At 42.4% G+C, this 20,266-nt stretch overlaps 2 protein-coding genes across 2 annotated transcripts; both read left to right on the top strand.

The window, feature by feature from the left end:
* Window positions 1-7,607: 7,607 nt before the first annotated feature.
* LOC124284918 lies at window positions 7,608-10,037 on the top strand. Its single transcript, XM_046721049.1, has 4 exons — window positions 7,608-7,699; window positions 8,502-8,621; window positions 9,064-9,165; window positions 9,813-10,037. Exons 1-4 carry the CDS (start codon window positions 7,649-7,651, stop codon window positions 9,936-9,938), a joined length of 399 nt encoding a protein of 132 aa, XP_046577005.1. The 5' UTR covers window positions 7,608-7,648; the 3' UTR covers window positions 9,939-10,037.
* A 4,157-nt stretch (window positions 10,038-14,194) lies between these two features.
* LOC124284917 lies at window positions 14,195-16,686 on the top strand. Its single transcript, XM_046721048.1, has 4 exons — window positions 14,195-14,308; window positions 14,959-15,084; window positions 15,797-15,898; window positions 16,488-16,686. Exons 1-4 carry the CDS (start codon window positions 14,258-14,260, stop codon window positions 16,611-16,613), a joined length of 405 nt encoding a protein of 134 aa, XP_046577004.1. The 5' UTR covers window positions 14,195-14,257; the 3' UTR covers window positions 16,614-16,686.
* The last annotated feature ends 3,580 nt before the right edge of the window (window positions 16,687-20,266 follow it).

Here is a 20,266-nt window from a genome sequence, read left to right as displayed (position 1 = left end):
ATTAATCATTTAAGTTTATGATGCATATTTCTGTTCTAATTTGAATAATGTGTTACAAAGTTTGCATGTTTGCATGAAATGTCTTTGACTTTTTCCTTCACCAGCACTTTGCTCAAGCCACCCGTGGTAAATATATGGTAGATATGAAGACCAGTCAACGTCAGCTAATAAATTTGGCAATGACCATGAACATTACGTGATATTACTGCCTCTCTCATGTCACTTGTACAATATATAATAATGTAAAATGTATACTTACTTCGTAGCCACCGCGATGTCACTATCGTAGCGCACAACACAATAATCAAAGCTATATATCTGAAACAAAATCAAAAGATAACTGGTTAAAGATATCTTATCACTGAATATTATTTACTGCATCAAAATGACATGAACTTACAGGTTCTTCATGGTGCAGTTTGAAAACGTTACTTGCTATCAGCAGCCGGGGGATACCATATGTACCAACAGAACGTCATACACTACCATCAACTCACCACTCCTTCTAATGGGTTTACACCTGCATCTCTCTCCTGGGTGTGAAGCTTCTACTAAATCTGTGTCATTGCCCGGGGAATAGTTCCGGCATCAGGGTGACCATCGGTTGTGATGATTCATCAGGCAGACATGTGTCCTGTTCATCCCATGGCGATACGGGTAACAGTTGGTCTACGGCAGCCAATGCTGGTCGTCAGAGCCCACACCGTTATTTCCAGTTGTCAGTGAATGGATGGGCCATTCCCGGTTGTCAGTAAATGGATGGACCTCGTCGTCGCCCTCACCCTGACGGGGACGTTGTTCAAATGTCCATATGTCCAGATCATGTGACTATCAAGCCCCCCTTCGTACTGCTGAAATTATGTTTAGTACCAGGAGAAAGACACAACGGCAACCCGTGCTTACTTAACAGCATGACTTGCAAATCTCTTTGTCTGAATTGACGGACGTATTAGGGTGACGTCTTGAATGAATTCAGGAAGCATTCGTGTTCCTTATCCGGTCGGCATGTGTCGTAACATTTTGTACAGCACGACCTACTTTAAAAAGATATGTTTAAGAAATAGATATTGCTTGTGCTGTTCTTTTACTGTTGATGGAATTGTTCCACATGGGAGCAACCATTCATCGTTACTATTTTCCTGAGGTAAATAACCCTATAGAGAGAATAACCACTGGTTTTGGGAAGATCTATGGAAACCTTGCAACATTACCACACAATTAATGATATTTTATCATATACGCTCTTGTTTAACTATCAGTAAAATTAACGTCAGCAAGTGAATTGAGGAAATTCATTTTAGCACTCACACACATTTTACAGACAGACAGACAGACAGACAATACATACATACATACATACATACATACATACATACATACATACATACATACATACATACATACATACATACATACATACATACATACATACATACATACATACATACATACATACATACATACATGTTTCTTCAAATATTTCACAATATGGGCAAAGAGCTTGTTCATTTCATGCAATAGACAGGTAATTGTTCTGCACAAAGTACGCAATTGAAATTAGAATTGTTTTACATAGTTTTTTTTAATAAAGTGAACTATATCATTAATTGAATAGACTGTAATAAATAACAACCAAACAAATATGTGACCTTAAGAAATTATACTTCCTAAATATAAACATGTATTAGGCAGTGTTATGTGCATATATGGAAAATCTGAATCACACCAAGGCTTATTTCAACCACAGTTTGCCACACGAATTGTGGCTATGGCATGCACTTGTGTCGACAATGTATATCCTTTCATTTGTTCACAGTGGTACGGAATTAGATGCACACATCGGTGACATAAACATCGAGGGTACATCAACCTATGGGCCCCGAGGGACCAGTGAACAACGTTTTATCTAACCGAACACCTTAATGTTAATTTTGAATCGTTTGAAGCACGGGTACAAATTTAGTAGAAATATCACTTTGGGCTATGTATGTAGCCCCCGTCAAGTGTGTCCCTATCAGTTGTGCGTGTCAAGCGATGATGTCCCCCTAATGTAAACGTTGGCGTGTTTTTTTAATGAATCCAAGAAAGTTTATATCCGTGTCTACCCTGTATCTGATTTGTATCTACTGTTTGCTGAATCCAGTTGGTCATTAGTCTGTCAACCAAGACGCGGATTATATTGTGTGACTGTAACGTACATCTGTGACGTTAACACGGTTAACTCTCCCTGGTAACTAGGACACAAATAGACATCTGACAGACACCACGATGTCCCAGTGTCCACAGTCTTTATATCTGGAACCATTGATGGAACTGACTCACAGTTATTTAGCTATCTTCTGACTACAAATGAAAACCGTTGTGGCAATGTCGCATGTGATATATACTTAAAGCCATTAAAAACGCAATTTGACATTCATACTTTCTTTACTCACACATATGTCAAATTATATAAATGTAACTGGCAGATACGTTTTAAGTGAACATCTGTGGATAATTTCATCTAAAAATGTCCAGTCAACAACGACATCAAACAAACGAGGGGTCACTTGCAGTCAATATCGTGTGTGTCCACCATGCGCTGCAAGACATACTCGCAGTCTTAGAGGAATTGGAAGACACAAATTTCTCAGGAACAGCTGTGGGATGGTCTACCAGTGATGTTGAAGGGTCTGTGTCAATTCAGCAACTGTTCCTCGTGGCACAAGTTAATTTCGAACGTGCCGTCCAATAATGTTGGACCACGGTACGGACGGTGACACCGGATGTTGAAGACAGCAAGGCGTCTTCGCACCGTTTGGCCGCTAAAATAAAGTTGTCTGGTCCCAATTGTCCTCCTTGCCATATCAGCAGCACTTTGGAACCGATTTCGCAAGTGTGAAACTCGGATATTGCGGTCCTGTCGATCTGCTGTCACAATTGGTGTACCAGGTCGTGGACGATCAGCAATACTTCCGGTAGCCCAAAAATGTTGTTTGAGTCGACCAACAGTGGATGGATGCACATTAAAGTGCCTGGCAATCATCACACCTGAAGCACATTGGCTGAACATACCGATAGCCTGATTCCTTTTGTCGTGTGTCAAGAGTGGCATTTTCTCAAAGTGATTGAGTTTCACAATTCCTTGTGCTTTTAAGGACCAGGGTGTAGGTAATGTACGTGGATAACGTGTTTCATGAATTTAGTTTTTTTGTGGTTACGAAAAATGTCAAAGGTTCAGTTCTAGCATCGAAGTTCATGTGAGAGGAATGCTCGGTGACTCGAACTCAAAATTGGCCAGAGTGACCGCCTTTTTTCCCTACATCCTCTGTGTCGCAGGAAGCACATCTTCAATAGAACTTTTGTAAGTTCCAGGACAACAAATACCAACTGCGATTTAATGGCTTTCTGTATATATACTGAACCGCAAAAGAAGCGCAAGTTACTATTTTCAAAACATACGTTCCAAATGCATTCCTTTTAGGACAACAAAGTATACCATTATAGAACCAAGCATTCGAAGATAGTTTTGCCGTTGTTGCCGCTGATTCTTGACCATATCGACCAAACGCAATCATTTTCATGTTTTCCGTGTTTTTTGCATGAAGTTTTTGTGTTTCACACAAAAATGCGTGCATTTCACTCCAGTTTGAAGCTTTATAAGGCAGGTCATTAAAAAAACACCATAGAACACAAAATTGACTGTGACAACGCGGAGAAAACATGCCACGTCTAACTGAACAGCAACGATGAATCGCCGTTGGAATGTTGCAGACCGGATCCACACCAACTAAAGTGGCCAGGCACTTCAGATGTCACGTGACAACAATCACAAGACTATCCGCAAGGTATCGTCAAACCGGTAATGTTCCAGACCGACCACGTTAAGGACGTCCCAGGGTAACAACGCCAGCGCAAGATCGTCACATCCGGGTTACTCATCTGCGTAACCGACAGCAACGAGCAACACAGACAGCTGCAACCATTCAAGGGCCACAACATCACATCTCTGCAGACACTGTTCGTCGTCGTTTGAGGGCAGCAGGGATCAGATGTCGCCGTCCTTACGTGACGCAACGTCACCGCCAAAATCGTTTACAGTGGGCGCAACAACACCAGCGTTGGCGACGTCAACAATGGCAACACGTGTTGTTTTCTGATGAGTCCAGATTCAACTTGTCCCACGCCGATGGCCGATTACGTGTATGGAGACGATGTAATGAACGTTACGCCAACTGTTGTGTTGTGGAAGCTGACCGCTGGGGAGGTGGAAGACTCATGGTATGGGGTGACTTCAGCTACCACCACAGAACACGTTTACACGTGTTTCGTCAACGTGTGACTGCTGTAGTCTACAGAGACCAGGTATTTCAACACCACGTTGTACCGCTCTTCCAGGCCCAACCTCAGCTCCAGACGTTCCAGCAGGACAATGCTCGTCCTCACACTGCACGGGTCTCTATGGACTTCCTCAGAGGGAACAACATTGCTGTACTGCCCTGGCCCTCTGTCCCCGGATATGGCACCAATCGAGCATGTGTGGGATGAAATTGGTAGACGGATACAGACAGCTGCTCAACCTCAAAACCTTAGAGATTTGGAAGCCAGATTGGTCAGGGAATGGAATCAAATTCCCCAAGCCTTCTTTCAGACACTTGTTGACTCGATGAGACGTCGTTGTGCTGCCTGCATTGCAGCCAATGGTGGTCGCACGCGCTACTGATTGACACACTGTTTCGTGACATTTTGGTGTGTGAGGGTGGAGTGATAACATATGCTTTTACAGTAAACTTGAGTGTTGTTTTCACCAGAGATCACGACTCATTTCTTCAACAATCACTTGTCTGTTGTTTTTTCGTAGTGTTAGGATTGTTTGTTTCACAGATTCAGAAATATTGACATTTCTAAATCAACTTGCGTTTCTTTTGCGGTTCAGTATATATTACGCTTTATTCGCAAATATCTTCAACATATAGGACATGGATATATTTTGAGGCTTGTAGACTGATTGTGAGCGTATTGTATGTAACTACAGTTTAAACCATACTTCAGATCTTTATATACTGAGTCAAAAAAGAAACTTCACAAAATGTAATTTGAAAAATAATGAATAATTTTTTTTCTCTGATGATACATCTATGTATCCGAAATGGGATCCCTATCTTTCGACTCTAGAAAAACGTGAGCAAAACCCACTCAAACCCATCCATTCGTCGTGCAAATGACGTTAGTGCCAAATCAGGTTTTGCACGTGTAGTCGATCACGTGATCTTCGTATCGAAGTTTTCTTCATATGCACGTGTTTGCATTTGCCTCACGAATTGAAAAAACACTTTTAAACCACAGTTCTTACGGTACTTGAAATGTCACGATTGTCAAATGTGCAACGTGAACGTGCCGTTGGCATGTTGCAAGCGGGAAGATCAGTTATTGACGTCGCAAGAGCAGTGGGATGCAGCCGTCGTACTGTGAATGACTTGCGAGGTCGTCTACAACAAACTGGCACCACTTCTGATCGTCCAAGGTCGGGTCGTCCACGTGTGACGTCACGAGCAGAAGACCGTCAAATCGTCCTACGTCACCTACGTGACAGATTTCTGCCGGCTACACGAACCAGGGCTGAGATGTTTAGAGGGCGACTGTCCTCACAGACCATTCAAAATCGGTTTCGGGCTGCCAATCTCCATTCTCCACGTCCATATCGTGGGCCAATATTGACGCCGTTTCATCAACGTCAACGTCTGCTGTGGGCCCAACGTCACCTCCGATTGACCCAGAAAGACTGGAATCGACTCGTCTTTAGCGATGAATCCAGGTTTACCCTCAGATTCGCGGACGGCAGGCATAGAGTCTGGAGACGACGTCGTGAACGGTATGCCCAATGTTGTGTACAGGAAGTCGACAGATTCGGGGGCGGAAGTTGCATGGTGTGGGGTGCTTTCTGTGGGAACAACCGTTCCCGACTTCTGGTCATCCGTGGAAACCTCACAGCTGCTGTTTACCGCGACCAGGTGCTCACCCCTGGCGGCTCATGGCCCAGGCGGCTCATGGCCCAGGTCTACAGTTCCAGCATGATAATGCTCGGCCGCATACCGCGATGTTGACACGAAATTTCCTTCAAAACGCTGGAATCAACGTCATGGACTGGCCATCGAGGTCCCCTGACCGTAATCCAATAGAGCACGTTTGGGATGCACTTGGGAGAAGGCTTCGTGGTCTTCGGTGTAGCCTAATGGAACTGATTATGGCACTGTCAGTGTATCGAGTACATCACACAGATCTCAGCAATGAAATGATAACAATTTAACCATCTTACCATCTCTTGTTCTTTTATAGTGCCCTGAAGACAGAATGTGAAGTTTCTTTTTTGACTCAGTATATTTACAGCAGGAGGGTTCTTGTGAGCATTGCAATTGCCAAGTGTTGACAGCACTGCAAAACCACCGGTCTCATCATAGCGACTATTTGATTTGAACCCACGGTCAACAGGGTCAACTCTACAGAGTGAATAGGGTGAAAATAGGCACATGAATGTTTGCTTAAAACTACAACACTAAAACATGTCGATAGCTTATGGTCTGTCCGTCGAACCTTGAAGAGGAATCAGTTTCAGGTAACAAGTTATTTTTGTTTTATAAGTGTTGGTAAGGCAGCAGCAGCTGGAGCGAGAAATTCGCCGGGCACCACACAGAGACGGGCTACAAGGAGATACGTCAAAAGAGTAACTGAAAAGTATTGAAAGTTTAACAATGTAGTGATGCAGTTAAATTGGGGAACATCCTGGCAATTGTGTAATCGGGAATATGAATGAGAACAGCGCATTTGTGACTTGTGTGTTCGCATTAACTTTTCAGGACCCGTGAAGATCCGGGGTAGAATAGGTCTTCAGCAACCCATGTGCTTGCCATAAAAAGGCGACTATCTTGTCGTAAGAGGCGACTAACGGGATCGGGTGGTCAGTTTCGCTGACTTGGTTGACACATGTCATCGGTTCCCAATTGCGCAGATCGATGCTCATGCTGTTGATCACTGGATTGTCTGGTCCAGACTCGATTATTTACAGACCGCCGCCATATAGCTGGAATATTGCTGAGTGCGGCGTAAAACTAAACTCACTCACTCACTCATTAACTTTTCAGAATCATTATTTCCAAATGTCATTCGTTCTCGTTGTGTCTACAAAGTGGTGTAGGAAGGAGCATGAGTTGGTGTCTATTCTCGCGTTAGCAATATCGAGAAGATAACACTGACATTATAGAATGTACCCATGTGACCCTGTCGACGCTCTGACCACTTGCATACCACACAAACCTTGCTTTATGTTACGGACAGTGAATGGTTCTTGTGTCGTCCGATATCGAAATAATGCGACATATTCATCTTACTTAACCGATGTCTATATATAAAGGATATTACATCATTAGTCACACCAGAACATGTAAATTTGCGAAATAATAGTTTGTGAACTTCATAAAGACCGCTCTGCATGACAAGATACAACATTCCACAACTAAAAGTAACCTGAGTCGGTCAGTGTTCTCCTTTCCCTGAGAAGCATGTTACCATACCCATCTGTTGTACGGGTGTTTATCACCATTATCTCTATGACCATAACCTTACAGAAGAAAGTATTACAATTCTGCAAAAGTAGTTAACAGAAGCTGCTAAGATGAACTCTCTTGTTGTCGTTGCTTCTCTGGTGGTTTTGTATGCCGTGCAGGTAGGGCTAGGAACCCATGCGTTGAACGACTTGATACATGTGTCACAACACACATGCCATTTAGAATGTGATCAAATGTAACAGATTTTGTATTTTGGATTACACGTTCTCAGTAAGGTTTTTGGGTTTGTTTGGGTTGAGTCCAAGATTTTGGCCGTTGGAGCCAATTCAAACTTATCAGAGGGGTACACAAAGTCCGTGGGCTGGACTACCAGATGTCCGACTTCCATGATTGTGGAAATTGCGATGGCTGAGTGGGCTAGCCGGCTGACTTTGTGTGCTGGTTCCTGACTCTGAGAGTGTTGGTTCACATCCCGGATGGGACCCAACCCAACAAAAGTACTAGAATTTGTACTTTACTGAGAAAGTGTAATCCCAAATATAACATGGTTTACATGATAAATGTGCTTCAATCTTTGAAACAGCATTGCCGTATTGGTATATATGTAGTCTCGGGCATTGAATGGAATATCAATAGCCACGGCGTTCATGAACGGATCGTAACGCTACGAGTGCGTGAATGCGTGAGTAAAGTTGTTCGCCGCTTTGAGCAATATTCCCGCAAAATGAAATGGGTTTCACGCATTGTATCCATGTGAGCAATCGAATTTGTCAATTAGAGAATGATATCGGATCATCAGAGTTAGCCAGTACGAATTACCTTTGACTTAGCTTCAGAGTTATATTATATTTTTCAAGGAAAGGACAACATGACTCTGTCTATCCGAAATCTATGTCTCCCCACAGCTGTTCGTCTACTCCACTTTTAACCAAACAATTCAAAGGGACTCTTTGTTTACAGGCGCAAGATGCACCAACGACAGCGGAGCCGCATCCTCACCACAGTCATGCTTCCCATGCCCACACCACACACGAGCCAAAAGAGACAGAGAACTATTCCTTCGTCTATGACGGGAGAAGTGTACGTACAGGCCGTTTGTAAGGAAGAGGAAAACCAGCTAGCGCTGCATCATCAGCGAATTTAATAGTAGAAGGTTGATATAAATACATCGGTAGTGATTTGCTTAAAAGGCCCTATTCCCTTATAGATAGGAGAATGTGCACGCACATCCCAAAGTTTTCACGTGCTTAATGAGGTTGGATACTATTAAGGGTAGATAAAAGGTCTACAAATAAAAACTCGACAATACGTGACACATTGATCCAGATGACTTTACCTGTTACACATCGGTGTAAGTGTAGCGTCTTTAACATCTCATCTAGACCTGTACGAATATGACAATGGATGTAAAAGAATAACGATTGTTCACGATTCCCATCTGTAATTATCACGTCAATGTTGTTGGGATGATTGATTGCTATACCATTCAATGTGGAATGATAGTATTATGATATTGTTGCAGCAAGACCTGGTTATCAAGACAGGCGACCAATGCTACATCATGCCTTTGACAGATAAACAGAAAACCCAGGTCCATGACCCTGCCAACATAAAGAAAGTCGAGGTGATTCAATTCTCATAAAAGCAAACCTGATTCATTTGTTTAAAGATACGACTGAACGCGTGAAAACGGTTCGAGGCTGCTTTGAACTGCGAGAGGAAGGGTCGCTGTCGTAGAGTTTACAAAAGCAATGGACAATGTTAATTGTTGTATGATGCATGGTATACCTTTCATTACAAGCAAATAGTGTCACACACGGTTTATTGTGCTACAGACTGCTTGAGTGTTAAAGACTACTGCTCGTTCTATGTGTTGTAGGCTGGTGATGATTTGGACAGGTTTAGGTGTTATATGTTGTTTGTTGTGCTAGATGTTGTCTGGTGTGTTATGGTGTGCTAGAGTGTTTGTTATGTTATATAGTGCTTGAAGAGCTTAGACATTTCGTGACACAATGGTGTACTGCTGTGGCAGTAAAGCTGCTCGTTAAGTTACATACAGGCCTGTCACCTTGGCCTCGTTGTGACCACTAAATGTTGATGACAGCCCTGGAGAAGATCATTCCATTTGACGGAGTTCCTGCAAATGTTTGGGGAAGACTCGAATCAGGGCGTAAATGTCGCTCCATTTCATCCCAGACGTGTTGAAACTGTTCTATTAAGACTACTTGTAATTACGACTACCTATGTCATGAAACCACTTTGGTGTTACAGGCTAAAGCTCTCAAGCTGATCATCGACAACTCTATCCAGAGCAATATTGACCAGTCCATTCTTGACCACCATCTGGTACATTTCTGCAGAGGCTCCACCCAGGTCATCTTCCTCGCCAACAACTAAACGATGTTTCTATCGACATATCTGGACACGTACTACAACTTACCTTATTAGAATGGTATATGTGTGTACGAAGGAGTGAAATAAACTGACTACCGTACACATATAAGTTTAAGATTTGGGGGGGCTTGTTTTTTTTCGTTTTTTTTTCTTTTCTTTTTTGAGGGTGGAGGGGGGGGGGGGCATTTGCGACTTATATTAGCAATATCCCTACAGTAAAAGGTGTCATTGGCGTTCTGATATTACCCAGGTATTAGACATGATTGGATTAGATGGGATGGTGGTATTAGTCGTGATGGGGGGTAGACCAAACACTACCTCCGGCCAACACCAGGTCAGTCACTACCTCTGACCACGATACCTCCCACCACGACCACTGAACAGCACAATACAAACCACTACCACTGACCAACACTACCTCTGACCAATTAGGAGACACACATTACTGTGTTCAGAGTTAGATATCGAACTTATATTAGCTCTAGATTTGATTTAACACCAAATGCGTAGCGTGAGCCTTTAAATAAAAAATAGAGCTATATTATATTTTCGTATATACTTCTGATTTTCCTACACATTATGTTTATCGCCATTCTACCATAACCGCGTTATTAAGATTTATTTTTTAAATACAGACTGTGTTTGAAAATCAGAGGTATATAACGTGATTATATACCTCTGAATGACTTTGATTAACCAGTCACAGATAAACAACAAACCCTCATGAAGGTTGTGGTTTAAAGGCGTTGATTCCCAAGAAACTAACGGTTACAAGAACTCGGTGTAACAGTAACAGTGGCAGTCCGAATTCAAATATAAAGGCAGTGATCAATGAATCGGTTCGGAAAACAGTCCGAGGCTCAGTTTTCAGGGTAGGAATGATCTCCAGACAGCTGCTGGTTCTTTGGCAATGTGATGTGTAATGTGAGTTGAGAGGCAATCACCAGTTCCTCCTATAAACCGAAGAACACGACTCCTTGGGTCAGAGTATAATGGAAGATCCCATTCAGCTGTACCTTCTTGAGTTTTGTCTGAATATATCCCAAGTAGGATTATAGAGCACACCAGTGTCCTCCACTAACGAGTGGTGTGAAAGTATAATCAGCATCAGCGGTAATAAGGAGATATACTGAACCACAAAAGAAACGTCGCTTTTCAAAACCAGATGAAAAAAATTGTTCATGCAAGGTGGTATTTTTTTAATGATTGTACCGTTTTCTTAACATGTTTTTCAATCCAAATTGACAGTTATTACCAACATCTGTGTGTTTTCTGATGAAAAAGCATATTGACTACACGCACCGAAAAAGGCAGACATGGTAGAAGGTTCCGTATGATATTCGTGAAAACGAAATGCACGTGCAAGTCGTGACAACCTTACCAATGACAGCGAGTCCCAAACTCGCCTGAAATTATTTTAATTTTGACACAACCACCATGCCACGACTTACGAGAGATCAGAGGAACCAAGTCGTGGGACGATTGCAAGTTGTCCAGACTGCGCGGATGGAAGCCAATCATTTTAATGTTCATGTTAGGACAATCTGCCGACTGCAGGAGTGGTATCAGGTCACTAACAGCATCCAAGACCGTCCATGCAGTGGGCGACATTCAGTAACATCGCAAAGTCAAGACCGACAGATTGTGCGCCACCATCTACAGGATCGCTTCCCCAGAGCGACGGAAACAGCACGTCATGCTATTGGGACTAACAGCATACCCATCAGTGCCGATACAGTGCGTCGACGTTTGCGCGGAATCTAGGACAGAAACCTCTGCTATCGTGGTCCTGTCCTCACCGCTAATCACCGCCCAAACCGACTGCAATGGGCAACTCAGCATCGAAATTGGCGTTATCGACAATGGAGAACTATGCTGTTATCTCATGGAAGTCGACATTGTGTTTCGACAGTCGATGACAGAGAGCGAGTATGGTGAAGGCGCGGGGAACTGCTTTCCATTGCGTGTATTGTTGAAAGAGACTAGTGGGGTGGTCCAAGCATCGTAGTGTGGGGTGCAATCGGTCTGAACCAGTTAGTTGGCACCATGGTGTTCCAGAATCTTGGTCCAGGATGAGGAAATGACGTGACAGCTGCTCGCTATATTGATTAAGCCATAAGAGTAACATTGGACTTCCTAAGACAACATGGCATCCAAAGCCACCAATTGCCTGCACTCCGTCCGACTTTAAGTCCAATAGAAGACCTTTGGGACGAGATCCAAAGAAGACTGAATGACCTCCAACCAAGGCCGACAACTGCGACTGGACTCGATCAGGCATTTCGCAGAGTATGGACCCAAGTGCCTATGGCCTTCATCGACCAGCTAATTCATTCCATGTACAGACGATGCAACGATTTCATCGATGCCCATAGAGGCCACACACGATACCGACTTTGGGGTATCTTAATGGGACCATTTTTGGCGATTTTGTTTGTGTGAACTCTAAAAATGTGATTCCCGAAAATGTGTTAACCAAAATTGTCAAGTTTGAACTCAGTCCTCAGTTTTGATTTTTAATTGGAGTGAATTAAAGAGTGTGCTTTAAGAAACCGCTATCAGTGCGACATTTCTTTTGTGGTTCAGTATACATTGAAGGGTATTATAATTTCGTTTTATATCTCTGATTTTCCAACACAGTATTTTTATCTCCATTCTACCATAATCGCGTTATTAAGATTTTAAAGACATACATACTGTGTTGGAAAATCAGAGGTATATAACCTGATTAATCACTTTAATTAACCAATCACAATCCAGTATTTACTGGAGTCTTGGTAGAAGTAGTAGTTGCTAGTTGTAAGCATTCTTGCTTACACCGTCATGAACATTCCTGCCCCAACGAACAAACCACCACTAAGATTCCTGCCCCGTCAAACTCACTGTACTAAGCATTTCTACACACCAAAAGCACAAACCGTTCCTGTCCACTGGAATACACCGTCACACGCATTCCTGCCCACAAGAACACACTATCACAAACCTTTTTGTCCACTAGAACACACCATCACAACCTTTTGCCCACAAGAACACACCATCACAAACCTTTTGCCCACAAGAACACACCATCACAAACCTTTTGCCCACAAGAACACACCATCTGAAAACATTTTGTCCACTAGAACACACCATCACAAACCTTTTGCCCACAAGAACACACCATCACAAACATTCCTGGTCACAGGAACACACCATCACAAACATTACTGGTCACAGGAACACACCATCACAAACATTCCTGGTCACAAGAACACACCATCACAAACCTTCTGCCCACAAGAACACACCATCACAAACATTCCTGCCCACAAGAACACACCATCACAAACATTACTGGTCACAGGAACACACCATCACAAACATTCCTGGTCACAGGAACACACCATCACAAACATTCCTGGTCACAAGAACACACCATCACAAACCTTCTGCCCACAAGAACACACCACCACAAACCTTTCCCACTAAAACACACCACCACAAACATTACTGGTCACAGGAACACACCATCACAAACATTCCTAGGCACATGAACACACCATCACAAACATTCCTGCCCACAAGAACACACCATCACAAACCTTTTGCCCACAGGAACACACCATCACAAACCTTTTGCCCGCTAGAACACACCATCACAAACATTCCTGGTCACAGGAACACACCATCACAAACATTCCTGCCCACAAGAACACACCATCACAAACCTTTTGCCCACAAGAACACACCATCGCAAACATTTCTGGTCACAGGAACACACCATCACAAACATTCCTAGTCACGGGAACACACCATCACAAACTTTCCTACCAATAGGAACACACCACCACAAACTTCGCCGCCCACAGGAACACATAAGAGCAAATATTCCAACTATAAACCTTCCTGCTCTCTAGAACACACACCCATAAATAGTCAACTCACTGTGGGCGTCCGATCATTTGGTTTTTATTCCATGTGCCATTCACCTCGCTTTAATGGAGATTGTGTCAAGATAACACTATACAAATATCTGTCGGCAAATTGTGCCTTGAGGTTCCTTACTAATTGCATTGATTTTCAAAATATGTTAATGATGACAAATATGCATGACATGAAATGTATGCTCACACCAGAATAACAGTGTGTGACCTGAATAGGTTACTCCTCCTGACACATTTACCTTCCGTGACGTCATGTTTCTTCTTGTCTTATCACTGAGAACTGGGTCACCCGATCCATATGCTACATTCAATACATCACCCGCACCTTTAAGATATCGAAAACACAGGAAGCACCTATTATTTCAATTCTGGTCAAGTAGCTGAACAGACGTTGCCAAGATGAACTCTCTTTTTGTTATTGCTTCTCTGGTGGTTTTGAGTGCTGTGCAGGTAGGACAAAGTGAGTGAGTGAATGAGTTTAGTTCCATGCCGCATTTAGCAATATTCCGGCGGGGAACACCAGAAATGGGCGTCACACATTGTGTGGGGACTCGAAAGCGGGTCTTCGAGGTAGGAGAAGGAACCTATGAGATCATCCTGATTAGAGATATACCTTCATCTCTATCAAATATGATCACGTGTATTGATGTTTGTGTGTAAATAGGGTGTGTAAAATGTATTTTATGAAACCTGTGTAGACATGTGCAAATAGAAACGTCTAACGAGGTTCCAGTCATTTCGAGCAATATTCTTGAAATCAGCACCAGTCTTTGGAAAGAAATTAAAGAGCGTCTTACCATTCATAAACACGTGATTCATAAACACATACTCTGTTCACGTATCTCATGATGTCAATCACTGGATTGTCTGTTCCAGACTCGGTTGTTTACAGACAGTGTCGTACAGCTGTCATACAACTGACAGCAGCGTCATACAAACACTTACCCATGATGCAATCGGAATTGTACAATCGATTCTGCTTTTAGTAGAGATTTCGTACGGATGTGGAAAGGGTTTTGTCGTTACTATTTACTTCACACGTGTGTATTTATAGTTTGTCGTGGGAAGTACACATATATAACGCGATTCTTTGTTTGCAGGCGCAAGATGCCGCAACAACAGTGAAACCCCATCATCACAGTCACCAGACGCATGCCGCCCATGTCCACACCACACACGAGGCCAAGGAGACAGACAAGTACTCCTTTGTCTATGACGGGAAAAGTGTACGTACATGTTGTGAGTGTGGAAGGTGGGTTTAGCACCTCTTTAACAGCATGTCCATTATGCCATGGTGTATCAGCGAGAATTGTGAAATATATTCACGATCGGAGCATACGGGACACGAGTTTACATAGCAAGGTTTAGTCATAGACGTTCCATACACCGAAAAAGATCTTCTTCATATGAAGGTCAGGCATATCGGCCCTGACATTCTTGTCAGAGGGGTACACAATGTCCATAATTTAGGCTACCAGTTGTCAGACTTGTTCGTGGAGCAGCGACAGCTGATCCTACGATGGGTGCCTCGCCTCAAAAAGTTCTAGAATATGTATTTTAGTGCGAATGTGTAATCCCAAATTTATGTTATCTGAAATTCTTGCCAAGTACAACATTAGCCCGGCGCACACTGTACATTGGAGACTTGAGTATTCACGTGAATGATCATACACATTGTGGAATGTCATCAAAGGTTACAGATACACATTCTGAACGTTATACTTCAAATTGTGTTAGATTATTCATAATATATATTGTACATGTTCAGTGCATAACGACCTTAACGAAAGCATGCACATACATACACATTTTCACTTTGTACATTGAATGGTGAAAAAGAAACAGAATGGAACAATGATTATATCAGCATGTTGTATTTATAATATATCTTCAGAAATCGATCACTCAGGTGAACGTAGGTATTTTGTTTGGTTGCAGCATGATATGGTTGTGAAGACAGGAGATGATTGTTACATCATGCCTCTGACTGACAAACAGAGAACCATGGTTCACGACCCTGCTGAAATCAAGAAAGTGGAGGTAACACTGTCGTAGGATTGCCAAAATATACGTCATTCTCTAAAGTGTGGTAAACACACGAACTCAAACTGACAATATGTTTTCACAATATTTGATATATTGATTGATGTTTAGGGAGGTTGTGATTAACAATTAATTATTCCCTAAGCCGTACGACGTAGTTTGTACGACGAACCTTTGTAGCTTAAAAATCAGGTTCTCCAGGTGAAAAATTGAACCATGATGTATGACACATAAACAACCAACACAACCAGGTGAAAAATACTGTCGCATATGTTATTGGCAGAGACGAATGTTTCAATTAATGACACAGTCTGCAACAAACAACGCCCATGACATATGTAAATAGCTCACGACACACTACGGGTTGACAAGCAGGTCCACGCTGTCATATGCGGCCATCATGTGCAGGATCAGGTCTGGCACATTCGCCTCGCTGTGACCACTAAATGTTGATGAAAGTCATATCGAACAAATTATTTCCTGCGGGGATTCGGGGACTCGAAAGAGGTCGTAAATGTCCGTCCCAGACGTGTTGAAACTGTTCTATTAAGGCTGCTTGTGACATTAGACCACTTTTGTGTTACAGGCTAAAGCTCTCAGGTTGATCATCGACAACTCTGTCCAGAGCAATATTGACCAGTCCGTCCTTGACCACCATCTTGCACATTTCTGCAAAGGTTCCACCAAGATCATTATGCTCGCCAACAATTAAACAATGTACACTTCGTATCAGCTCGTTGCCATAACTACGTATCGTTATGAGGATGCCGTGTGAGAGTGAAGGAGCGAATAAACAGACCCTGGCATCATGTGTTTCAAATTTGTGTTGTGGCATACACATTAGCTAAGATTATACCTTTTCTGAAGTATAGCACAAATTCCAGTACACGGGAGGATGAGAAGGAACCGTACATATTTACTATATGTACATGTTAGTGAAATACACTGTAGGTTTTCTATTTTCCTGGAATCCTCTGTAGCTGCCTGGGATCGATTGCTGAAAGATTTATACGCTGGCGATTAGGTGCGTCGCTCTCAGAGTGTGGGTTCGAATCCCGGATGGAACTGAAACCGGGGTGGACAACTGTTGAGTGCGGCGTAAAACAATTCAAAAAAGGCAAAGAATTGTCATTATAGTTATTTGTATAGATATAAAGGGATACGTACACATAGATTGCCACCTATAGTCTAAGACACGTCTGTACACGCAGATTATGATTCATGTGCAACGACCTCTGAAATATCCAATGCATAATAGTAAAATGTAACAAAGTGCAACATATAACAGTGAACTAACTGCAACGCATAATAGTAGAGCAAACTGAACGCAAGGCAGTAAAGTATAACAGTCGGTCCAACACAGTACTAATGTGCAACAATTAGTTGAACACATGACTCTAATATCGAAGGAAACAGTAGACTCTAATAGTAAATTGAAACACATGATAGTAGACTCTAACAGTAAATCAAACATAACTGTAGACTCTAATAGTGAATGAAACGAATGACTGTAGACTCTTACAGTGACTGAAACAGTGAAACAGGAGATTGTGTGCGTGTCTGGGGCTTTAAGTCGACCGTTTCAGATTAATCCATATAAACGTTTATCGATCATCTCCTACAGGAAATATTAAGTACTAAGTAGGAGATACTATGTCCTACGTAGGAGATACTAAGTCCTACGTAGGAGATACCCACTTAGGAGATACTAACTCCTACGTAGGAGATATTAACTCCTACGTAGGAGATATTAAGTCCTACGTAGGAGATACTAAGTCCTACGTAGGAGATACTAAGTCCTACGTAGGAGATACTATGTCCTACGGAGGAGATACTAACTCCTACGGAGGAGATACCCACTTAGGAGATACTAAGTCCTACGTAGGAGATACTAACTCCTACGTAGGAGATACTATGTCCTACGTAGGAGATACTAAGTCCTACGTAGGAGATATTAAGTCCTACGTAGGAGATATTAAGTCCTACGTAGGAGATACTAAGTCCTACGTAGGAGATACTAAGTCCTACGTAGGAGATACTATGTCCTACGGAGGAGATACTAACTCCTACGGAGGAGATACCCACTTAGGAGATACTAAGTCCTACGTAGGAGATACTAACTCCTACGTAGGAGATACTATGTCCTACGTAGGAGATACTAAGTCCTACGTAGGAGATATTAAGTCCTACGTAGGAGATATTAAGTCCTACGTAGGAGATATTAAGTACTACGTAGGAGATAGTAAGACCCAAAAATATTCTCACCGTGGCCCTACTACGCTTCCGTACATTTAGGCATAGGTTGTTAGACGTTTAATTCACAGAACTATATTTTTGTAAGATTTCGAGGGCACTGCATGTGTGCTCGTTGTTTGATTTCCCACACTGCAATATTCCAGCCATTTCAAGAAAACCAGTCAGTAACATACAAACCAGTGGGTGTTTCCATGATCACAATACCTTACAATCAGCAATACTCACAGACCCTGACGGAGCTCATAATCCCTTCTCACATCATCCATCCGTCATTGACTGACCCACTGTCGTGGTCTATATTTGATGTAATAACCTGAAAATCGATAGTTTATACATATTATATTCTCACATTAACGGTACCATGATTTGCGAATCTCCAAAATCAACCGATTGACAGAAGAATCCATACTCGACAGCTGCATATACTCAGATTCCGGCTCTAAAATTTATCGCTTATAATGCTGAGGAGATAATATGGTCGATAACGTTTGCTCTTCAATAAAGCCGTAGAACAGCATACATACAGCTCACCACATCTGACAGTTGTTAAACCAACAGTTGAATAACTTATCGAAGCACCGTAAAATATTATCTTCTCGTCCACATCAATCATTTGCAATTATTGTGACTTGCATGGTTGCATGAAATGTGCTCGGTTTTGAACGAACACTTGTTTGTAAGCACGCATAGTGATTTATTAATACACGCTCGAGTTATAGACGAAATTCAATGGGTAGATTATTATGTTTTGTTGTTTTATCATTGAATTGGGGAGGGGATGCAGCAGCAGCAATAGAATAAGTAGTAGTAGTGAGTGAGTTTAGTTTTACGATGCACTCAGCAGTATTCCAACTATATGGAGGCGGTCTGTAAATAATCGAGTCTGGACCAGAAAAACCAGTGATCAACAACATGAGCATCGATCTACGTAATTGGGATACGATGACATGTGTCAACCAAATCAGCGAGCCTGACAACCCGATCCCGTTAGTCTCCTCTTACGACAAGCATAGGTTACTGAAGATCAGACCGCCTCCGTGGTGTAGTGGTTAGAGCGTCCGCCCGGAGAGTGGAAGGTCGCGGGTTCGATCCCCGACCGCGTCATACCAAAAGACGTTAAAATATGGTACTTGTTGGTCCCTGCCTGGCGCTCGGCATTAATGGGTACAACAAGGACTGGTCGGCTCGGAGTCAGTATAATGTGTCTGAGTGGTCTATTCATGCGGCATGGTATCTCATTTGGCTAGCACTATAAAACCAGCTTAAGTCTGGGCTAGTACAAGCAGCCCGCACATACACATACACACGCATGCACGTCGTCATATGAGTGAAATATTCTCAAGCAGGACGTTAAATCCCATTTCACCTCACCTCACTGAAGATCAATGTTAGCCCGGATCCTCACGGGACAGTAGTAGCATCAGCAGCAGCAGTAGCATTAGAATGGAACTACTCTCAGGAAGCGCTGTCCAGTGAAACCCACCAAGAATCTTTCAGTGAATACGAAGATTCCCAACCACTGCATCCTTCTGCATTACCCATAGTTTCAGAAGGTCTTCGTTTCTGACAGGAAATGTTGGGTACTATTTCATTGTCAGGCAACTGATTGGGAAGTTCCTCATCTAAGGCATCGAGAACAATGGGCAGTAATTTTGATGCAAACGTACATTTTGTAAGTGAGGTCCGCATATTTGTGATTTTCCCGAATCTTCTCAAGTACATAAGTCTAAAAACCAACACAGAATTCAATAATTTCATAATATCAATGTATTTATCTTTTTCAAACACTTCTGCGGATGCATACCAGAATATTCCAAAGAAGTTTTATGACCCCGAAATATCATATTATTCATATCACACTTCATTTTATTAGTCGTACTGAGTCAAAACCACAAGCATGATATAGCTTAATATTCTGTGTTTGTGTTAATACTATGCGTGTACTGACAAGCGGTTGCAAAATCCAGTTGAAGTAATTCCGTAATCTATATATTATAATGCAAGATCACACATTGACGGTTACGAGTGGGAGGTGACTAGTCCTGAGCAGAACGCTTCATGTTTCACTTTTCAGGCCACCATACAATCCAAGCAAGGGGCGATGTGGGT

This window comes from Haliotis rubra, unplaced genomic scaffold, assembly GCF_003918875.1.
Source record: "Haliotis rubra isolate DU_JTF1 unplaced genomic scaffold, ASM391887v1 Scf348, whole genome shotgun sequence".
Taxonomy (NCBI): domain Eukaryota; kingdom Metazoa; phylum Mollusca; class Gastropoda; order Lepetellida; family Haliotidae; genus Haliotis; species Haliotis rubra.
Note: the sequence above shows the minus strand (reverse complement) of the source record. Positions and strands in the feature narration are given on the sequence as shown.